Source organism: Paramormyrops kingsleyae, chromosome 8 (assembly GCF_048594095.1).
Source record: "Paramormyrops kingsleyae isolate MSU_618 chromosome 8, PKINGS_0.4, whole genome shotgun sequence".
NCBI classification, from domain to species: domain Eukaryota; kingdom Metazoa; phylum Chordata; class Actinopteri; order Osteoglossiformes; family Mormyridae; genus Paramormyrops; species Paramormyrops kingsleyae.
The window spans coordinates 9954931-9973222 of record NC_132804.1 but is presented as its reverse complement, the minus strand read 5'-3'; the positions used below and the strand labels follow the sequence as shown (position 1 = coordinate 9973222).

General features: G+C 44.2%; 2 protein-coding genes across 2 annotated transcripts; one reads left to right on the top strand and one right to left on the bottom strand.

Annotated features, from left to right (window-relative positions):
• The first annotated feature begins 429 nt into the window (after positions 1 to 429).
• On the top strand, positions 430 to 11424 carry aldh4a1 (aldehyde dehydrogenase 4 family, member A1). Its single transcript, XM_023837632.2, has 15 exons — positions 430 to 636; positions 5991 to 6084; positions 6645 to 6737; positions 7060 to 7107; positions 7219 to 7374; positions 7487 to 7636; positions 7742 to 7816; positions 7941 to 8128; positions 8276 to 8349; positions 8620 to 8816; positions 9049 to 9096; positions 9281 to 9433; positions 9672 to 9793; positions 10274 to 10392; positions 10670 to 11424. The coding sequence occupies exons 1-15, from the start codon at positions 596 to 598 to the stop codon at positions 10780 to 10782; spliced, it is 1671 nt and encodes a 556-aa protein (XP_023693400.2). The 5' UTR covers positions 430 to 595; the 3' UTR covers positions 10783 to 11424.
• Positions 11425 to 15466: 4042 nt separating this feature from the next.
• Positions 15467 to 16618, bottom strand: LOC111857067 (transcription factor HES-5-like). The gene is made up of 2 exons (XM_023837554.2): positions 16461 to 16618; positions 15467 to 16337 (listed from the first exon to the last, which is right to left on the bottom strand). Exons 1-2 carry the CDS (start codon positions 16512 to 16514, stop codon positions 15939 to 15941), a joined length of 453 nt encoding a protein of 150 aa, XP_023693322.1. The 5' UTR covers positions 16515 to 16618; the 3' UTR covers positions 15467 to 15938.
• Positions 16619 to 18292: the final 1674 nt, after the last annotated feature.

Below are 18292 nucleotides of genomic sequence, written 5' to 3'. Positions count from 1 at the left end.
AAGTATAAAATGTAAATAAAATACCGTAATTCTCCAAAAACGACGTGCGAAATACCACTGCTCTCACAATCGCTACGTAATAGAAAAGTCATGTATAGATAGAATCCTTAAACTCCTTTTAAAAATAGAGCTTGACCCATGACGGGCTGCATTCTGATTGGTCGGGGATATTTTCCCCTTATTTGAATGGCTACTCAGCAACACACCCTTAGTACTTCCCATCAGGGTGAAATATAGGGGGGAATAGAATCCGATTTGTTTTAAAATAAACTTTATATAAAAGAAAATACATTTGCATACAATAACATATATTCATTTTCAAAATATTATCTTTATTTTTTAAATTTTTGGTTATATTATTAAAGTTACATACTATAGAAATTGTTAGACTTCCCTTGAAAGTAATGGTATATCCTCATGCCTCTGTACTCGCGATACACGTTCGCTGCTGGTTTTCCTTGAAATACCTGACGGCGATTAGGTTGTGTTTTTAGGTCGATAGATGATTTTTATTCATGTTATTTTAATTTTTATTTTATAAATCAGTATTTTACGCATTGTGCTTATTTTTTGGTTCATAATTTCTTCTTGAACCATGCTGCGCGTAAGGTCAATCCTCTGTCAGTCTTGGAGAGGGTAGGTAACTGCTCGAGTCTCCTTACACTGTTTTTATGCTTGCTTGCAGAATGTTTTGACTTTGCAGTTTTTATGTTTTTATTGGGGAACGTGCATCGATCGGGTGCATCTAGGGATTGTAAACCCGTTCCAGTTTCGTGCTGAAAGTGAAGTGACCCCCCCACCCCCCGCCAACACACTGTTACGTAATTAGGAGTTTAATATGCGGCAACAAACTACTGTAGCTGGGTGGTCAGAGGTATCGCAGGCATTGATTTTGGTTATCTGTTAATGACATTTGATGTTTTTGTCTTCACTCGTCTGATAAGTGAAGTGCCGACTTTGTTTGGCGAAGCCGATGGAGGAAGTGCCTTGTGTCATTCTTACTGCACGTGCTTCTTACATTCCTATAAACGATGATCGCCTCGCAGCGAGCGCTGATTATACATGTTGCGTGAATTTGCAAGCTAATTTCCTTTACGAGACTCGAGAGGTACACGTTCAGCAGAAGTTCGTTTTAACTTGACACTGCCATTTGTACAAGTACAGGTACGTTATTTGATTTTTTTACATATGCTCTCCTATGAGACACATACGGGACACTGAAAAAGATTGAGCCACATGCCCCTCTTTTTCGCATAAGTAGTTACAACCTGGGATGTTGATCAATTTTACTGGGAATTCAACCCAATACTCATGAACCTTGTATCCTCGCCAGTCCCTGCTGCTGAAAGCATCTCCATGACATGATGCTGATGCTGCCACCACATTGTACCGTAGGTATGGTGATACGCATAAGTGTTCCGGCCAAAAACTCACACTGTAGTCTCACGCCATAAGTGACATTATGTAGATTCTGTGCAGGTCAGGACACATGTTTTGTCTTACTTGCTCCTCTCCCATAAAGGCCCATTTTTATGCAAAGCCTTGTAGTTTGTCAAGCAGTGAACATCACCTGCAGTTGCAGTCACTGACTTCGGCAGCTGGGAGAGACACTTGGCTTCATGGTAGCTTCTGTGATTTTGGGGGGTGAATAGCTTTCAAGTCGCAGTGAAGTTTGGAGCCAGAGTGCAGGTTGGGTCATTTATTCCTGCAGTTTTCTGGGTTATGGGCCCAACAGTTAATGCCTCAGTGGCTAATTGGGAGAACTGGTAAATGTTATTGTCAGGGACCCCCGGGCTAGTGTCACAGTACCAAAATGTTTGTTTCAGTATTCATGAATTTTGATAACTTTTGATATTTTTCCTGAAAATGGGGGAAACACTCTCAAATGTCATTGTGCTTTATTTCAAACAAAAATGTTTTAAATGATATTCAGGTCGTTGAGGGGTGGGTAGGTTCAAATTTAAGCATATTAGCCAGAAAAGCATGTTGGGCATCATTCTGCCTTTATGAATTTTAGCGGTTCGACTCATGGTTGGGTTGAATTCACCGACAAGTTTGGGTCACTTGTAAAATGGACCCACGCATCACTGTACACTAGGGATGGCGAAAACTAAAAAATTTCTTGACCGACCACCGAGCCTCAGTAGCCGGTTGAAACCGGTTAACCGATTAGTTTAAAATATGGTACGCTATTTGAAATAACAGCCATTTCGAGCCGCGCCTGCAATTTCGCAACTCTGTCGCATCTCTCTGCCGCTCTGCCTCCCGCACACACACACACACACTGCCACTCACGTCACTTTTTTAAAATCCCCTACAGCGCGAAACATGAGTCCCGCAAACGCGGCGCCGAAGAGCTTGTTGTATGTAATCGTAGGACAAATGGCTCCTTAGTTTCAAATGGTTTGGGTACAAGGTGATCGCTTTGAAAATAAAGGCGTTTGTCTAGGTTAGAAGCTCATTTGAAACATTGCCACGGCTCATTTAAGAAAATGACAGCTCCGAAGAGACGCCGCTTTAGTTGAGGTAGTGCTAACCATAATAAAGAAAGATGATGATCATCATCACCTTATCGGTTACCACTGAAATGTAGATGTAATGTATTTCCAAATCTAAGCCCATCTTATGCGGAATGTTGCCTAATAGACTGCAACATGATAAAACCAATGGATAAAACAGGCACCTTCAGAATGCGTAAAAGACACACCGGCCAAGGCAGGTCTAACTCACTGTGTGCCTTCTAATAACGGACAGGACAACTCTGTTGTATAATTAATATTATTTTTTTATTTTTCAAAAAGACAAGTGTCAACTTCTGTTAAGGGCAACATCTCCTAAACCATAACAGACAAAAACCTACAGCTATTCTTAAGAATAACATTAAATAAACGAAAAATTATTAGAATCTATGAATGAGAATACTGTAGCCAACAAACAGCTCACAGACAGGTGTTAAGGGTGCTAATTATTAAAACATAACAAAACGGTTTGGCCATTAGTTATTCTTGGAAAATAAATTAACGAAAAACAAGTTAAAGTTAAATTTCGCAAACCTTGTGAGCGCGCGAACCCAAACGCTGTGACCTCGCGCCAAATGTTTTTATTGGTTTATTAAGTACAAACAGGCGAGTTATGAAAAATTGAGTGTGAGGGATAATTTGTTCACTTAACACAAAAAGATGAGGAATGAGATGGCTAACTGTAGTAGCGTATAGTCCACTGTCTATAATAGCCTAATTTAGATATCACTTTTTTTTTTAACCGACTACCGACAACTTTGACCGGTTAACGTTGATACGGTCAACCACCGGTCAAACGGTCATCGGTTAACATCCCTACTGTACACTGCGTATGAATATGAATATTGCTTTTTCAATCACTCTGAATTCTTTCATGGACATATCAGGGGGGTGAACTACTCAACTTTCACCTGTTGGTCTTTGAATTCCTTGAAAAAGTCGGGATGTTTGTGTGACAGACGTCTGGCCAGGTTTGGACATGTTACCTCCCATTGCGAGAGACACTTTAAAGTGGCTTTAAACAGGATTTGGACAGCCATGCTGCTGCGATTAGGGCTTCATCTTCTTCGTCCACTTCATAGCTGAAATCTCTCCGTGTTTCACTTCACGCTCTCGCTTTTCCAGTGAGTTCTGATGGTGTTGGAGCCTCTGTCATCTCGTCTCTGAACGAAGCGACAACATGTACTGCTGTCGCTCTTGACTGTGTCCCACAATGTCACACACACCAGTAATGCAACGTCACTGCTGTCAGCATTGAGCTTACAGAGACAGACTCCTTATAGCCAGATAAAATTCCCATTTGCATAATAAACGTATTTATTTATCCAAAATGCTGGTATTGTACCGTTTTCAAAACTCTCTAGTACCGCAGTTTTCTTCAGTACCGGTTTCCCGCGGCACCCTAGTCAGGACTGCCCCCAGGCTGGTCTGAGGCACAGCATTTGCCAGGCTGGAACTCAAACCCACTTCATCCCTGCCAACAGTTACTTAGCCATGGGATTTGATCTGGCGACCTTCTGGATACGTGCACAGACCCCAAAATTACTGAGCCTGCGTGAGGTAAATACAATTCATTTGTGAAGTGGAATTCCATATAACACCATATTAGAATTAGGATGCCACTAGCATCAGATTATGAATTTTTAACTTTAAAAAAAAAAAAAAAATTCAAATGGCTTCAGACTATACATTAATGTGCACAAAATTTCTCAGTTTCACCACATTGCAGGAGCTGTTTTATGATCTGCTGAGATACTGTTATAGTAACAAAATAATAAGCCAGTGCGGCATAATCCGTTTCTCACTCTAGAGAAACAGTGGTATGGGAATATGCATCTCAACTTGGCAAACAGTTTAATTAATATGTGTAAGGTTTGGAGAGACGGCTTTTACAAGCCCAGAATGGCTGTAGATCAGTCAGTTTATTAAGGAAATATGTCCGTATGATTTTTTGTCTGTGTGAATAAAGCTGAAAGGTGTGTCCACCTTAGGCTCTATATTGCTGGCAGTCACCTGGGTAGAGGTTTTGAGGTTTGAAAATATATAATTACTTTGCCTGGCTTCCTGTGATAACTTAAAATGGAGAATAAAAAGTTGCCTGGTTGCTTGTTAACTGTTTGCTCAGCAGATTTTGGCAAAAGTAGCTCAACCTTTAAGCAGATTTTACCTCTTGTGTCCAAAAAAACTGTAACTACTGTGTGTTTCACAAGCTAAATTAATTTACAACTAGATCTCCCCACCACTGCCAAAGTCCATGCATTTTACTTTAATGTTTTGTTTCAACAGACTGTCATTCTGAAAGAGACTGTGAATGTAAATATATTGCCTGCATTTTAAAGCTTATTCATATGTTATTGTTTAACTGATGGCTTTACCTTGCTGCTTAAAATGTAAATGGACATTGTGGGACGTTTCTAAGACGGAGACCTCGCATGAAGAACAGACCTCATTTTGTGATGTAATGATCTAATAGCTATTGACCCCCCTCCCTCCAGCACCAGCCCCTGACTCTATGTAAGGCATGGTTTGAGGGCATTTGGCAGTTTGATTATTTTAAACGACATAACTAGCTGGCCTGGAAATGCATCCTGCAAATTTTGTGATCGTTCCCAAAACACAGACACAAAGATAATTAGCTAATTAGCTAATTTGTTATAAAGTAAGGTTGGTTTAGCTTGTGCTATTAACAAGGTCCTGTTAGCTTTTTCCACTTAAAAAGGCTCAGTACAACATGGAAGCGACACGCCGGTGGCTCAGTCCTGACTTACTGACTGTTTTGCCGGATAAATGCTGGTAACTTGCTGGAAAGTCAACACAGGTGGGACTTTTCCGTGGTCATTGGAAAGGCTGGTGTAACTCTGACAGCAAGCCCCGCCCACCTGACCTTCACCATGTTCCTGATTGGATCCAGAATCAGAGCGCTGAGCTGGCTTTCTGTGACTCGCTGTGGCTTTCTGTGCTCGCGTCCGTGACACGTTTTGTGTTGGTCAGTCGTAGGCCAGTAATTCTTAGTACTGTTCCTGGAGGACCCCCTGCCCAAAATGTTTCCATTCCAACCCACTCTGCTTTCAAACTGCCGCATTCAGTATTGGCATATTAAGGACAGTCTAAGCCTAATTAAGATTGGGTTGGAATGAAAACATGCTGGCAGGGGGTCCTCCAATAGCAGGATTGAGAACCACTGGTCGTAGGCCAATTTGGAACATTAGGTTGGCCAGACCTTCTCCAAAAAGTGCGGCATGATAATCAAACATGCAAACTGTGTTGTACAGTCTGTCGTTTTCAAAATTAAACTTAATTATCAACATGTTCTGCTAATGTGGGGGTGTGTCACTCTTGTCTTATCCTGTGGTCCATTTTTGTAAACATGTCCCCAGGTTTGGGACAGTCACTGCTGTCCCCTTCATCCACGCTCAGTGGAGTCCTGTACTTTTCTAGGTACCCAGTAAAGGAGTCTTTTTCTGTCCACAGGTTCCGGCGTTCCGCCTGCGCTGCAGTGGAGGTGAAAAATGAACCTGTGCTGGGGTTCAAGGATGGGAGTCGAGAGAGGGAGGAGCTGCTGAAGGTGCCCACACACTCGCCAGCCTCCTCTCATGGCCTGGCTGGGCGCCGATCTTCATGCCTGAGCCTTTGTGGGGACCAGGCCTGTGCTGAAGAGCTGAGAGGCTGAATCCTTTCACACATTGAACACTAGTTCTTTGTGGTTTTGTATCAGAGAAAGTATATCAATGTAAAGTAATACAGATGCTCCTGTACTTAAGATGAGGTTATGTTCCGATGAACCCAACGTGAGTTGAAATTATCGTAAGCCGAATATGATATGATAAATAAATCAGTAACTGTATCATACATTGTTAAACACTGTATGAGATGTTTACGGGCGCAATCGTACAGAGACTGGAAGCTCGACTGCATCGATGCTGGCATTTCTGGGCATCAGTAGAGAGTATCGTTTGGCACATCGCTGGTCCGGGAACAGATCCGAATTCAAAGTTAGGTCTGATGACTGCTGAGCATGCATTGCTGTCGCACCATCGTAAAGTCGAAATATTGTGAGTCGAGCCGTCGTAAAGGGAGGAGCATCTGCAGTGGCAGAAGCTTGATGAGATGTGCGTTCATGTGCAGGCCCTGCAGGAGCTGAAGGGGAAGACAGAGGAGATCCCCTGTGTGGTAGGAGATGAACACATCTGGACCAAAGACATCAGATACCAGCTGTCGGTGGGTGACGGGTTCTGCTCCTCTCACTGGTCCGTTCCACCAGCATGAACGTGCGACTCTGATGACTAGGAATTCATATAATGCTCAGAACACCTCTGCCATCTTTTTTTTTTTGTGCTGATGGAGGACGGACAGAGTCTGATGCCATCTGTCTGAGCAAGCTTGATAACAGGGGTTGCCCAGTTCTGGTAGTGATCTGGTGCAGAGGCTGAGATGAAGAATGTAGTTGGACATTATTGAAGGGAATCGTTGATTCTGTGCAGTTAAAATACTTTCTTAGAAATTGTCCATTGTGCTCACTTCTAAAATAAATGTCTTTCAGCCGTTCAACCACTCTCACAAGGTGGCCAGGTTTTGCTATGCTGACAAGGTGAGCCCCCGTCCTTTTAGGGGGGACAGTGTGGGTTATACACCGCGCACCATGTGCACTACGTGAGTATTTAAGCGCTTCGAAACCCACATGGGGATGTCCGTCCAATAGGAGGTCCTGAACAAAGCCATCGTGGCGTCTCTGGCGGCCCGGCGGGAGTGGGACCTCAAACCCATTCAGGACCGGGCGCAGATTTTGTTCAAGGCCGCCGACGTCATCAGCGGGCCCAAGCGGGCAGAGGTGTTAGCCAAAACGATGATTGGGCAGGTATGACATCATTGAGCGCCTTTTAGGGACATGGGGCAGCCAAAAAATGGACCGGGTCCAGTTAAAAAGGGCTAAACGCTTATCGTCTTTGTTTGGCTGTGGTGCCGCACAGGGAAAGACGGTGGTTCAGGCAGAGATTGACGCTGCCGCCGAGCTGATTGACTTCTTCCGCTTCAACGCCAAATACGCCATCGAGCTGGAGCAGCAGCAGCCCCTTGACAGCGACGGGAGTACCAACACCATGCTGTATCGGGGACTGGAGGTGAGCGCCCCCTACAGGCCACATTGTGCTTCCAACAAAGAATTTCGCCTAACCAATACTGTCTTTATGAGTTTGTTTGCTTATTTGTTTGTTTATGTTTCCTAGGGCTTTGTGGCAGCAGTCGCTCCCTTTAACTTCACGGCGATTGGAGGAAATTTGGCAGGAACCCCCGCCCTGATGGTGCGTCTCGTGCGGACTGTGATTGGTCAGACCCGTGCATTGTGAAATGTGTGTGTGTGTGTGGTATGCATTCGTGTGGTACGGGCCCAGCAAGGTGACTTTACCCATGCTCTTCTGTTGCCAGGGCAACGTGGTGTTATGGAAGCCCAGTGACACGGCCATGTCAGCCAGCTACGCCGTCTACAAGATCCTGAGGGAATCGGGGCTCCCGCCCAATATCATCCAGTTTGTTCCTGCTGACGGGCCAGTTTTCGGGGACACTGTCACGGCCTCCGAGCACCTGGCCGGCATCAACTTCACCGGCAGCGTGCCGTAAGCCGCCGCCTCTGTGTGCACAGTAACTTTACTTTGGGAGCCTCCTCTGTGCCGTGGGCGGAAAAGATGTGAGCTAAATATGGTTCTTTAATTCTGTTTTCTCCCCGTGAAATTAAAATGGATTCCTGTGTTGTACCTACTTAGGACTTTCAAGAGGCTGTGGAAGCAGGTAGCACAAAATTTGGATCGGTACCGGAACTTTCCTCGGGTGGGTGGAGGTGGGTGTTGGCCTCGTCTTGCGGTGTGCTAAGTGTTCCCGTCTTGAGGCGGAGACTGTTAAAAAGCTTTCACTCAGCTGTCATTGACTGGGGAACTAAAATACACAAATGCACATCTTCTGGTTGGATATTTTCCATTTTTAATTCTACTTTAGTAGCTTTACCTTGTGCTGTTTGCAAAAAGTAGGCAATGGACAAACTAACTAGATACTATTTCTCAGATCGACCTCACATTAACCTGAGAATTGGTGTTTTTTTTGGAATTTTCAGAATGTGGCGGTAAGAACTTCCACTTTGTGCACAAGTCGGCAGACGTGCGGAGCGTGGCTACAGGGACGATCCGCTCTGCGTTCGAGTACAGTGGCCAGAAGTGCTCTGCGTGCTCCAGAATGTATGTTCCAGACTCCCTGTGGCCCCGGATTAAGCAGGAGCTCCTGGATGTGCAGAAGCAGCTAAAAGTGGGCAACGTGAGTGATTCTCCAGACGGTTTCTCCAGACGGTTTCTCCAGACGGTTTCTCCAGACGGTTTCTCCAGACGGTTTCTCCAGACGGTTTCTCCAGACAGTTCTTCTCAGTAGTAACATAATCTCAGTTTCATTCCATCATTTTGGTTGAGATGTTGATGAAACAAATCCCATTAACCTAGGTAGCGTGTCTCAGCGCTTCACTTCATCATCTTCTTGTTTGTTCTCTCTCCAGCCTGTGGAAGATTTCAGTACGTTCTTCTCTGCTGTTATTGATGACAAAGTAGGTACCACCAATTTTTACTGTGACTCTTTTTGGTGATCGTCATATAAGAGATACTTCATAGACTGTTAGTGGAGATGTTTGTAAGAAGTTCCCCAAGATGGAAAAGGTGTCAGCGTTTCTCACCTTTCTTTATGAAAGTACAGTTTGTTGGTGTTTGAGTGTTCAATGACTTTCCTCGCAGTCCTTCGCCCGCATCAAAAAGTGGCTCGATCACGCCAAGTCCTCCCCCAATCTGACGGTCATTGCCGGTGGGAACTGTGACGGCAGTAAGGGGTACTTTGTGGAGCCAACCATCATTGAGACCAAGGATCCGCAGGATGCGATCATGAATGAGGTGAACTAACCATCTATGAGTACCCATGGAGAACCCCCCCCCCCTACCCCCTTGGCCCTAATCTGCTAATAGATAGATCAATAGATACTTTAATAATTCCTGGGGGGAAATTCAGGAGTTGATGCTAAACTAACAGCTAGAATGAAGGATTAAATCATTCATACTCCCTTTTGGACTTCATCCAAAATGTCTGTTTAAGTTAGTCCATGTTTTAATTGACTCTTCCTCTAACAATCAGGAAATCTTTGGGCCTGTCCTGACCGTCTATGTCTACCCCGAGGACCAATACAAAGATGTGCTGAAATTGATTGACAGCACATCCCCCTATGCCTTGACAGGAGCCGTTTTTGCATTAGATAAGTAAGTTGCCTGACTGATACTGGCGGTACGCATTTGGAACACACTTCAAAAACTGCAGTAATTAATATTTATACTACGCAGATTTTATTCTTGTAGTTACTTTTCAGAGTCCTGAGATATAATGTCCAATTATTCTTTTATTTAAACATATAAAGGTCAAATATTAAGACCAAGGGACCGATTTGGAATGCGTTACACTAATCATTGCTGGATAAAGAGTTTCATTTATTGAATTTTAAATAATTTAACATTAATATTTTAGCAGCGACTAAGGCAACAACAGATATTGAAACATTAAATCCCAGCTTGTATATAGTTGCTCAGGGCAACCGAAGTACCTTTTAACGTCTTAAAGTATTTTTATTTCTTTGCGTTGCAGAGCAGCTGAGGATGAGTTGGAAGGTTTGAGGTCTTAGGCTGTTGTCTCATGTGGCCCTTCTGTTCTCTAAAATCTCTTACCCTCCTTGTCATGGCTTACAGGAACGTGGTGAAGGAGGCCGCAAAGATCCTTCGGAACGCTGCGGGTAACTACTACGTCAACGACAAATCGACGGGGTCCGTCGTCGCCCAGCAGCCCTTCGGGGGCTCGAGAGCTTCGGGTGAGTGTCGGCAGCATGAAGTTTGTCTGCCGGGAGGATCACAGTACGATCAGCACCAGCATGGTGGATCTCCTTGGAAGAATGCTTTGCGTGGCTAGTTATCTCACAGACTCCCCAGATACAAAGGGTAGTTGATATACGGTCTAGCTAGAATGTTAGCTAATGATGCTAATAAGGAGGCTCCCAGCCTGGTGGGGGTCCTGCTTTCTTATGTTGAGTTTATAAGTCTTCATTTACAAAACAGAGTCCCATTAACCACCCATCTGACCCCATCCAGGCACCAACGACAAGCCAGGTGGCCCCCACTACGTTCTCCGCTGGACGTCTCCCCAGGTCGTGAAGGAGACTCATGTACCCCTGACCGAATGGAAATACCCCTACATGGGCTGAGAAGGAACTCCCCAGCACTCGTCTTCTAACCCAAGCACTGACCTTCTCCCTCTCTAGCTTCTCTACTGAGTAATGACTGAATATGATTGTTTCTGGTTGCTGTGAAGAACACTTGAACACCTAAACCCTTCTTGGGACAGTGCCTGCAGGAGCTGTTGTCGATCAAAGCTACCCCCCCCCCCCCCAGAGAAGGTTGACATAGATATGGTAACTTATACCTAACTGGAAGTAAGTTCACCATGGATTTGAATAGTCAAGATCTGAACTTTATTGTCTGTCTTCAGTGTGTCTTTGGATCTCGTTAGTTTAGTCTTGGCTTTCCTTAATCACTTCAAAGTCAACTTAATTGAAAAATTAAGCTGTAGGTATGGGATTCAAAGGCAGAAAAATTAATATTTTGTTGTACTCTGAAGGTTATAAATGACACTTCTGTCTTTTGTTTTACCATGTCTGGTGTGCACATATGCCTTGTGTTGGTAAGATTTACATCCCTGTACTACAGGATGGATGGATGGATGGGAGATCGGCAGTGTAACAGCGGACACCTTTATCCTAGCCCTGGTGTCACTGTTAATGGTTGCTTGGGTGTTGTCACATTAAAAGAGGATTGTATGATCATAAAGGTTATTTTTTTAAAGTTGACCGTCTGTTTCCTGAGTAGTTTTCACATGTGTCCTTGGAAGAGCTGCCTGTGACTGCCTGATCTGGGTCGCTTTGTTCACAGAGCCGTGAAACCGGCCGACCTTTCCTCATTAAGTGCCTGAATAAATGGCAGAAATACCCCCGGGTGGCATTCTGGAATTGCATCACCCTCCGTTTGTCCATCTTCCAGCTGCTTGTTCTTGGTCAGAGTCGCAGGGTGGCCTGCAGGGCCCAAAAAGAAGGGAGGAAGCTGGAGGAGATGCCAGTCCATGCACAACCACACACGATGGGCACTTCATACAAGCATGCAAACAGATGCCAGCTTCAGACCCCCAACCCTGGAGGTGTGTTTCAATGACATTACTCACTGAGCCATTAAGTGACATCACTTCACTGATTCCAGGACACACCGGTTACCCCTCTGCCCAAACTCTACACCCAGGCTAGGTGGCATCGTGTCTGTTTCGTCCTGCAGGCCTGTTTGTTTGCTACGGCTTAATGATTTTCAAGCACCCTTTTAGAAACCCGCTGGCAGATTTGCCTGCCAGCCCATAATTTCTCCTGCACATTTATGATCAGGATTGCTGTTGGATTAAGGGCTTCTGCCTCTTCTTAGATCTTTAACATGCAAATGCTGGTTCATTTAAATTGCAGTGAACACCAGTGTATCCACTGCTGGCCAGCAGGATTCCCAAACACATGTCCTACAGTGCAGCCGATATAAATATGCACTTACTTACATGCTCAGTGCACATAAATATGCACTTACAGGCTCAGTGCATACTTAATCGTTATGCTGCTGGTACCAAATACTACTCATACAGCAGATGAGTTTCTGGGTGATGGTGCACGGTGTTACCTGTGCTGCTGCAGCAGCCAAACTAGCACCCCCTCCGCAGATAAACACAATGTCATACTGGCTGTTTTTTTTTTGCAAGTGCCTTTGTATAAAAGGGAAGGGGAGGGGCAATGTCTTTATATATGTGTAACCACCTGAAAAAAAACTAAAGTCAGTTTGCAACATGCCTTAGGGAAATGAGAGAACTTGTCAAAGGCAAAATAGCACGTCCCTCCTTGGACCTGAACTGGAATCTGCACCTTAATGTCCTTGACCACCGTGCTGCTTGCTGCCCCCTTGTGGTGGAGAGTCCAAAATGACACACTGAGAGCCTTGCCTGACCCATTATCTCATGCTCTTGACTCTGCTTTTATTTGAAAAGGCTTTTGTAGAATATCTGCTGGCAAAGTCAGCTCCTCCCCATACCACTTGTGCTGCCATGTCACCCCCTGCTGGCCATTGAACTACATGACAAATTTAGGAGATAATCTGCACAGTTCGCGTTTGACAGCCAATTAGATTAGTTGATATATAATGGAAAGGTTATTGGTTATAAGGCTAGGGTGCATCCTACTATGCCACCAAAATAGCAGCAAAATACTTAACATGATAAATTACATTAATATATCCACCTTTGTAAATATGGTTTACACCTACCACCTATAGTAGTGCCCAGGGAGCTGGAAGTCAATAGTCTTACTCAAGGACCCAGAGATGCACCAAGACTGGGCTCAAACAAATGACCTTCCGATGACGATAAGGATCTTTCCTCAAAAAAACAATTTTTGGAGACTTTCCCTTTGTTAGAAGTGATAAGTTACTACAAATTCACTTTGTTTTTAATAATTTACCTCTGGTCGGGTAGCAGCCATATGGTTCATGGTCTCGGACGATCACTGTGTTTGTCTGTGGATTCTTCATGTTTTGTCAGCATCTGCGTCTTTGAACAAACACTTGGTAAAAATGAACCACAACTGAAACCTCCCCCTTTCGCATATAAGAGTTATTGCTGAAAAATGCAGAGCAGCGAACTAGAGGAGCCCTATAGGTGCATTGATGAAGACAGCTGTGTGGTGGGGGCCGGGGGGGTGGGCTAACAAACTCTGGCATGAGCTTCATTGTGAGGACAGTGTCCCAAAAGCTGCTAAAGGCCCCTTTGTGAGGGCAGAATGGATGGGGTCGCCATGCCTTCTGTTGGCATGGCATAGAGCCCGTAGCCTCTGAGCATGTGTGCCCGGATTTGGCCGCAGTGGTCGGCCTGCAGGGCTGAAAGGAGCAGCTGATTTTTGCCCCGTTAAGCCCCGAATGTCCCGTGTGCTGCTTTTGTGCCCGGCTGGGTTGCATTGTGCTAGGCCATGTGCTTTATCCATATGGATCGGCCTATGGGTACTGATCTCTAGCTATGGTATATCTCAGTGTGGCTGGTATTGTAACCAGGAAGTAACTTACCTGTAACTAGGAGGAAACTGCAGTTAGATCCACCTGCAAGGTACAAGTAGAAAACAACATATTAAATCCTGAGCAAAATATTATTATTGTTAATAATATTCCACAACATCTCATCTTCTTTATGGACCTTCAGGCTTCCCAAAGGCATTTTCATTATTGTGATGACTGATGAAAAATTATACATTTGTCACATAAGCAGCAGGAGAAGGATGCAGGCTGTGTCAAGGTAAACCCTTCACAGGGGTGTTTATTGCAGGGAACAGGCAGGATCACACACGTAAACAGAGAATAATGACCGAACAGAGAGCACAGGCCTCAGAGAGGATAATATACATGACTAACAGGAGAAAACACAAGGCAGCTGTGGCTGGTTAACAAGAGAGCAGGAGCAAGAGATAAAACTAACGAGCTTACAAATGAAAGATCCAACAGACCAAGGTAGATGCGAAAACAACCTGTGGATATACAACTTTCAACTTGTATCTTAACCTGAAATTAACGTGAACATTAATTCTACAGGCTTCAGGCCCCTCCCCATGACTCTGACTGGATAAACAGGTAGCAAGTGGATGGATGGATGGATGGGACACACCCACCAAGACAAATTCCATGTTTAATATACTTAGTCAATAAAAATATTTCTGATTTAAATTCTGGATAATTTTTATGCAGAAATAATACATTTTATTTGATAATACATTAGCTGTGTATAGAGATGTATCTATTTTAATGAGACCATGTTCTTTGTGGTGGCAAAAATATACAACAACAGACCATGTGAAATATGTTAATATACTGGCATGTCACAATAACAGCTGCATTTCAGCATGTAGCATGTAGCATGATTGCTAATGTCAATCCAGCGACCTTAACTGAAAAATGAGATCTGTTTGGCCTGCATATTGAGGGGGGGTAGGTGAGACCATACTTTAAAGGAGTTCACGCACTGCCTGGTTTTGACGTGAGCTGGAGGTGAGGGGTTGTTAAGGCAGTTAAGCACCCCCCCCCCCTCACACCCCCAGGTTCTCACACGCAGAGCATGTCTGGGGTGGTCAGTCTCCCTCCCAGATCAAAGCATGGAGAGGTAACTCCACACTTCCCTGCTGTTTCTCACCACTGTTTTATTGGCCCAAGAGCAGATGACACACTTCAGAGCTGGTTCCCTGTCCCCGCAGGTTCTGAACACTATTTGCAAGGTTAGCAGCTGTCTGTCAGTCTCTGAGGAACAGTCTACGTTATGCCACCAACCCATGACACTGCAGGCCCTGCTGCAGTTTGAAGTAACAGTACCACTCAAACCATTAAACAAAATAAGTAGTATCACAGTTTCCGAAATAGTTCAAATTAATATATATATATATATATATAAATATTGATCTTACGTGTTTATCAAACGTTTTGACGTGCTTGTGGTATTGTTTCAGCTTTTATGCAGTTTTGAGTTAGTCTAGTTTCGCAACGTTGTAGGCGATTTTGTGGCTGGATTATTGTAAACCATATATTCTGCTGATTTAGGTCGTATATTGATTTGCTTTAACGTTCCTGATACCCAGAAAGCTCGTTAAAAATGTCAACCACATACATCGTTTCTAATGTTAAAACAAAGCGTTAAGACTACATCATTAAATAAATTAATATGCTCAATATTCCATTTCATTGTCCTATTAACATTGCTTAAAATAGCATTGCGTTAGAATTAACTGGTCCCCTTTATCCAGTACTTTGTGACTGATTTGACATAAATGACACGAATACTCTTTTTGTAAAGGAGGTATTTATTCACAGGATTTCATGAAGGAAAAGAAAAATGAATTTCTATCAATTTGATAAATACAAAGAGATTTTTAATTTCAAGTAAGTAAGAGGATCTACTACAAAATCCAAAAACTGTTTTACAGAAAACGAACTTGTTACACCGTCGGTGCGAAACATCTTCCTCACTCAGAAACAACATGAGAAGACGATACAACATTTACAATATGTAAAGAGAATTAATCTTCACGGAAGTTAATTTAATAAAGCATTAAATGCGAGTATATACAGGAAAGATAGTATTCTATACAGAATATTAGCTGTCATGACAAGTTTTGCCTACAGAGGTTAGAAATTAAACGGGAACATATAATTCCTACTGTAAGAGGTTGTGTCTGCGGCTTAATTGCAATTAGGCCGTATACAAAGCCAGCACAGCCTCGGGTTTGTTTTTTTTGTTTTTCATTTAAATAGTTTACCAAGGTCTCCATAGCCTGTCAGGTCCGCCAGCGCTACACGAGTGCCCGGGGGCGAAAGGCGCATGGGGGCCGGCGGGGTGTTTGTCCGCGCGGCGCTCCTGCGGGTGGAAATGATCCAGCAGTTTGCGCCGCGAGTCCGGCAGGCGATCGTGCGCCGAGAGGAAGCGGAGCGTCTCCTGTAAGCACTTTGCAAAGCCCTCGGCGTAGCTATGCCGCGGGGCCGCCGGCCGCAAATTGTCCCGCAGGTAAAGCACTGCCATTTCCAGGATGTCAGCCTTCTCCAGCTTGGAAGTCAGCTGCGACTCTTTTAACTCCTTCTCCAGAAGCGCTTTCAGCTGCTGAATGCTGCCGTTTATTCGGTCTCTGCGCATCTTCTCCACAACTGGCTTCCTTAACTGTAAAAAGGAAACAAGGTAAGATTAGACAAGTAACAACAACAACAACAACAATAATAATAATAATAATAATAATAATAATGCACGATTTAAAAACTAAATTCACATATCGGCAAGCCTTACTTTGGTTTTTTCTTTCGTGGTCATACCAGCATTGCAGGTTTTGATGGGAGCCATGGCGTCGCCGTGTATCTCTGCAGACGCGCTCAACACCTAATGTCAATGCCCTGTGCTCCGCGCCGGCGCCGCCTCCGCTATTTATAGGCAGCGGCCAGCGTGGGGACTGTGGGTCTGAGCCAGGCTGGGGTTTCCCACAGTCGTGAGCCAATCGGAAAGCCTCTAGGGACAATAGAGGAGGCTTCAACTGCTTCATGCTAAATTGACAGCATATTGCCTTGGGACAATAAGTGTTGTCCGCATGAACAGGTGGAGTGTGTGTGATAATAGGGAGCAGCCGTGGAATCGTGTCGTTTCTGGGAAATAGTTGACCACCTCAAGCCCACCCCCCGCCGATGGCCAATTTTCTTACAGCTACATTCCAAGGCGACACGTTGCACCATTCAGTGAAAACAGACGGGCTTTAGGGCAAAGGCGGGAAAAGGAAAAAATGATCCTGCAATATTATTCGGCATGAATGGTTCAGTGGCATTTGACAGATGACGATGAAAGAAACGCGGCGCGCATGATTACAGATGTTTCAGCATCTAATAACAAGTATTTAAACTCAAAATACTGCAAATGTTTGAATACGAATAATACGTGCCGAATATACGTGAGGATTAATCGACGCCATGTCAATCATATCAAGCTATTAATATGCTTCATAAAGTTAAAATCACAATATAAACAAAACGAAACACCTGGCCGCTGGAATCGCCAGATGCGATGTTTCGTTTAAAAAGCCGTTATAATGCAAAGAAATGTGAGAGAAAATAAACGTGCCCACAAATGGGATATTTATAATAGACCAGGACGAGCTCTTGGATTAGAAGAACGGATGGGGTGGGGGCTGATGGATTTATAAACTCGAGTTATAGCGGCTTTCAGATTCTAGCAGTTGGAGAAAACTTGTATTAACATGATACTTCACCAGATGGCCCTTTTGGGAAGTGGCTACTAAATGGACGGCCATTGCGAACGCGGCATTGAACACGGCACACTTCCATTGTGCGCCCATTGAAAACGCGCTGTGGGAAAGTGGAGCAGGCGGCTCAAAAGAGCAGCTGGCTTCTGCGAGCGGGAACCTTTTCAAGTGTGTGCTGGCTGTTGTCATCAAAGGTGAACACCAACGACCAAATTCCACTCCCCCCCCCCCCCTTTTGGAAAGTCTTTTGCCGCCACAGTAAACACTTTTCCGCAGTGCGTTTTGTACTATAAAGAGTCGCGATTCTCTTGGCAGCCCGAAGACAGCCGAGCGCGATCCGGCGGCGTCTCTAGAGGAAACCGCTGCATATCAATGTTGACGTCTGCTTTTTATCCATCCCTGCCGTTAAAGTAACCAAAGTTCACGCCTCAGCTTGTACAAACCTTTTTGGGTTACTCTGTACATAACCAGCTATTTTATATGTCTTTTTATTACTTTATTTTCTCTCTTTCAGGACAAGATGCTTAAAGAAAACAGGTCTTAAATTCATAGATCAACACCGTATAGAATTCTGAATTTGCTGTTAAAGTTATAGTTCAATAGTGAAATAACTGGGTTTGATTGATTGGAAGTGTGTAAAGTGATACAGAGAATATTGTAGGGAGAAATCTGGTGCGTATTTATATCTCCTGCTGCCCAAGTATGGGTGCCGGCAGAGGAGCAACAAAACAAGATTCAGGATTATCAGAAATATGTGTGTGGCTCAACCTGACTCAAGTTTCCCACAGTCACTTCTGTCTCCCCCCCCCCCCGTGCCGTGACTTGTGCAAAGCGTCCCCACCCTGCTGCTGAAGCAGCCTTTGACTCCGCC

Bases quoted from the DNA above. Each gene is read 5' to 3' on its own strand.
- aldh4a1 (XM_023837632.2), top strand. From the start codon at position 596: ATGCTGCGCGTAAGGTCAATCCTCTGTCAGTCTTGGAGAGG. The intron at 8,350-8,619 runs GTGGGTGTTGGC...TGGAATTTTCAG, and splicing joins CTTTCCTCGGGTGGGTGGAG to AATGTGGCGGTAAGAACTTC. The intron at 9,794-10,273 runs GTAAGTTGCCTG...CATGGCTTACAG, and splicing joins GCCGTTTTTGCATTAGATAA to GAACGTGGTGAAGGAGGCCG.
- LOC111857067 (XM_023837554.2), bottom strand. From the start codon at position 16,514: ATGGCTCCCATCAAAACCTGCAATGCTGGTATGACCACGAAAGAAAAA. The intron at 16,338-16,460 runs GTAAGGCTTGCC...TCCTTTTTACAG, and splicing joins CCACGAAAGAAAAAACCAAA to TTAAGGAAGCCAGTTGTGGA.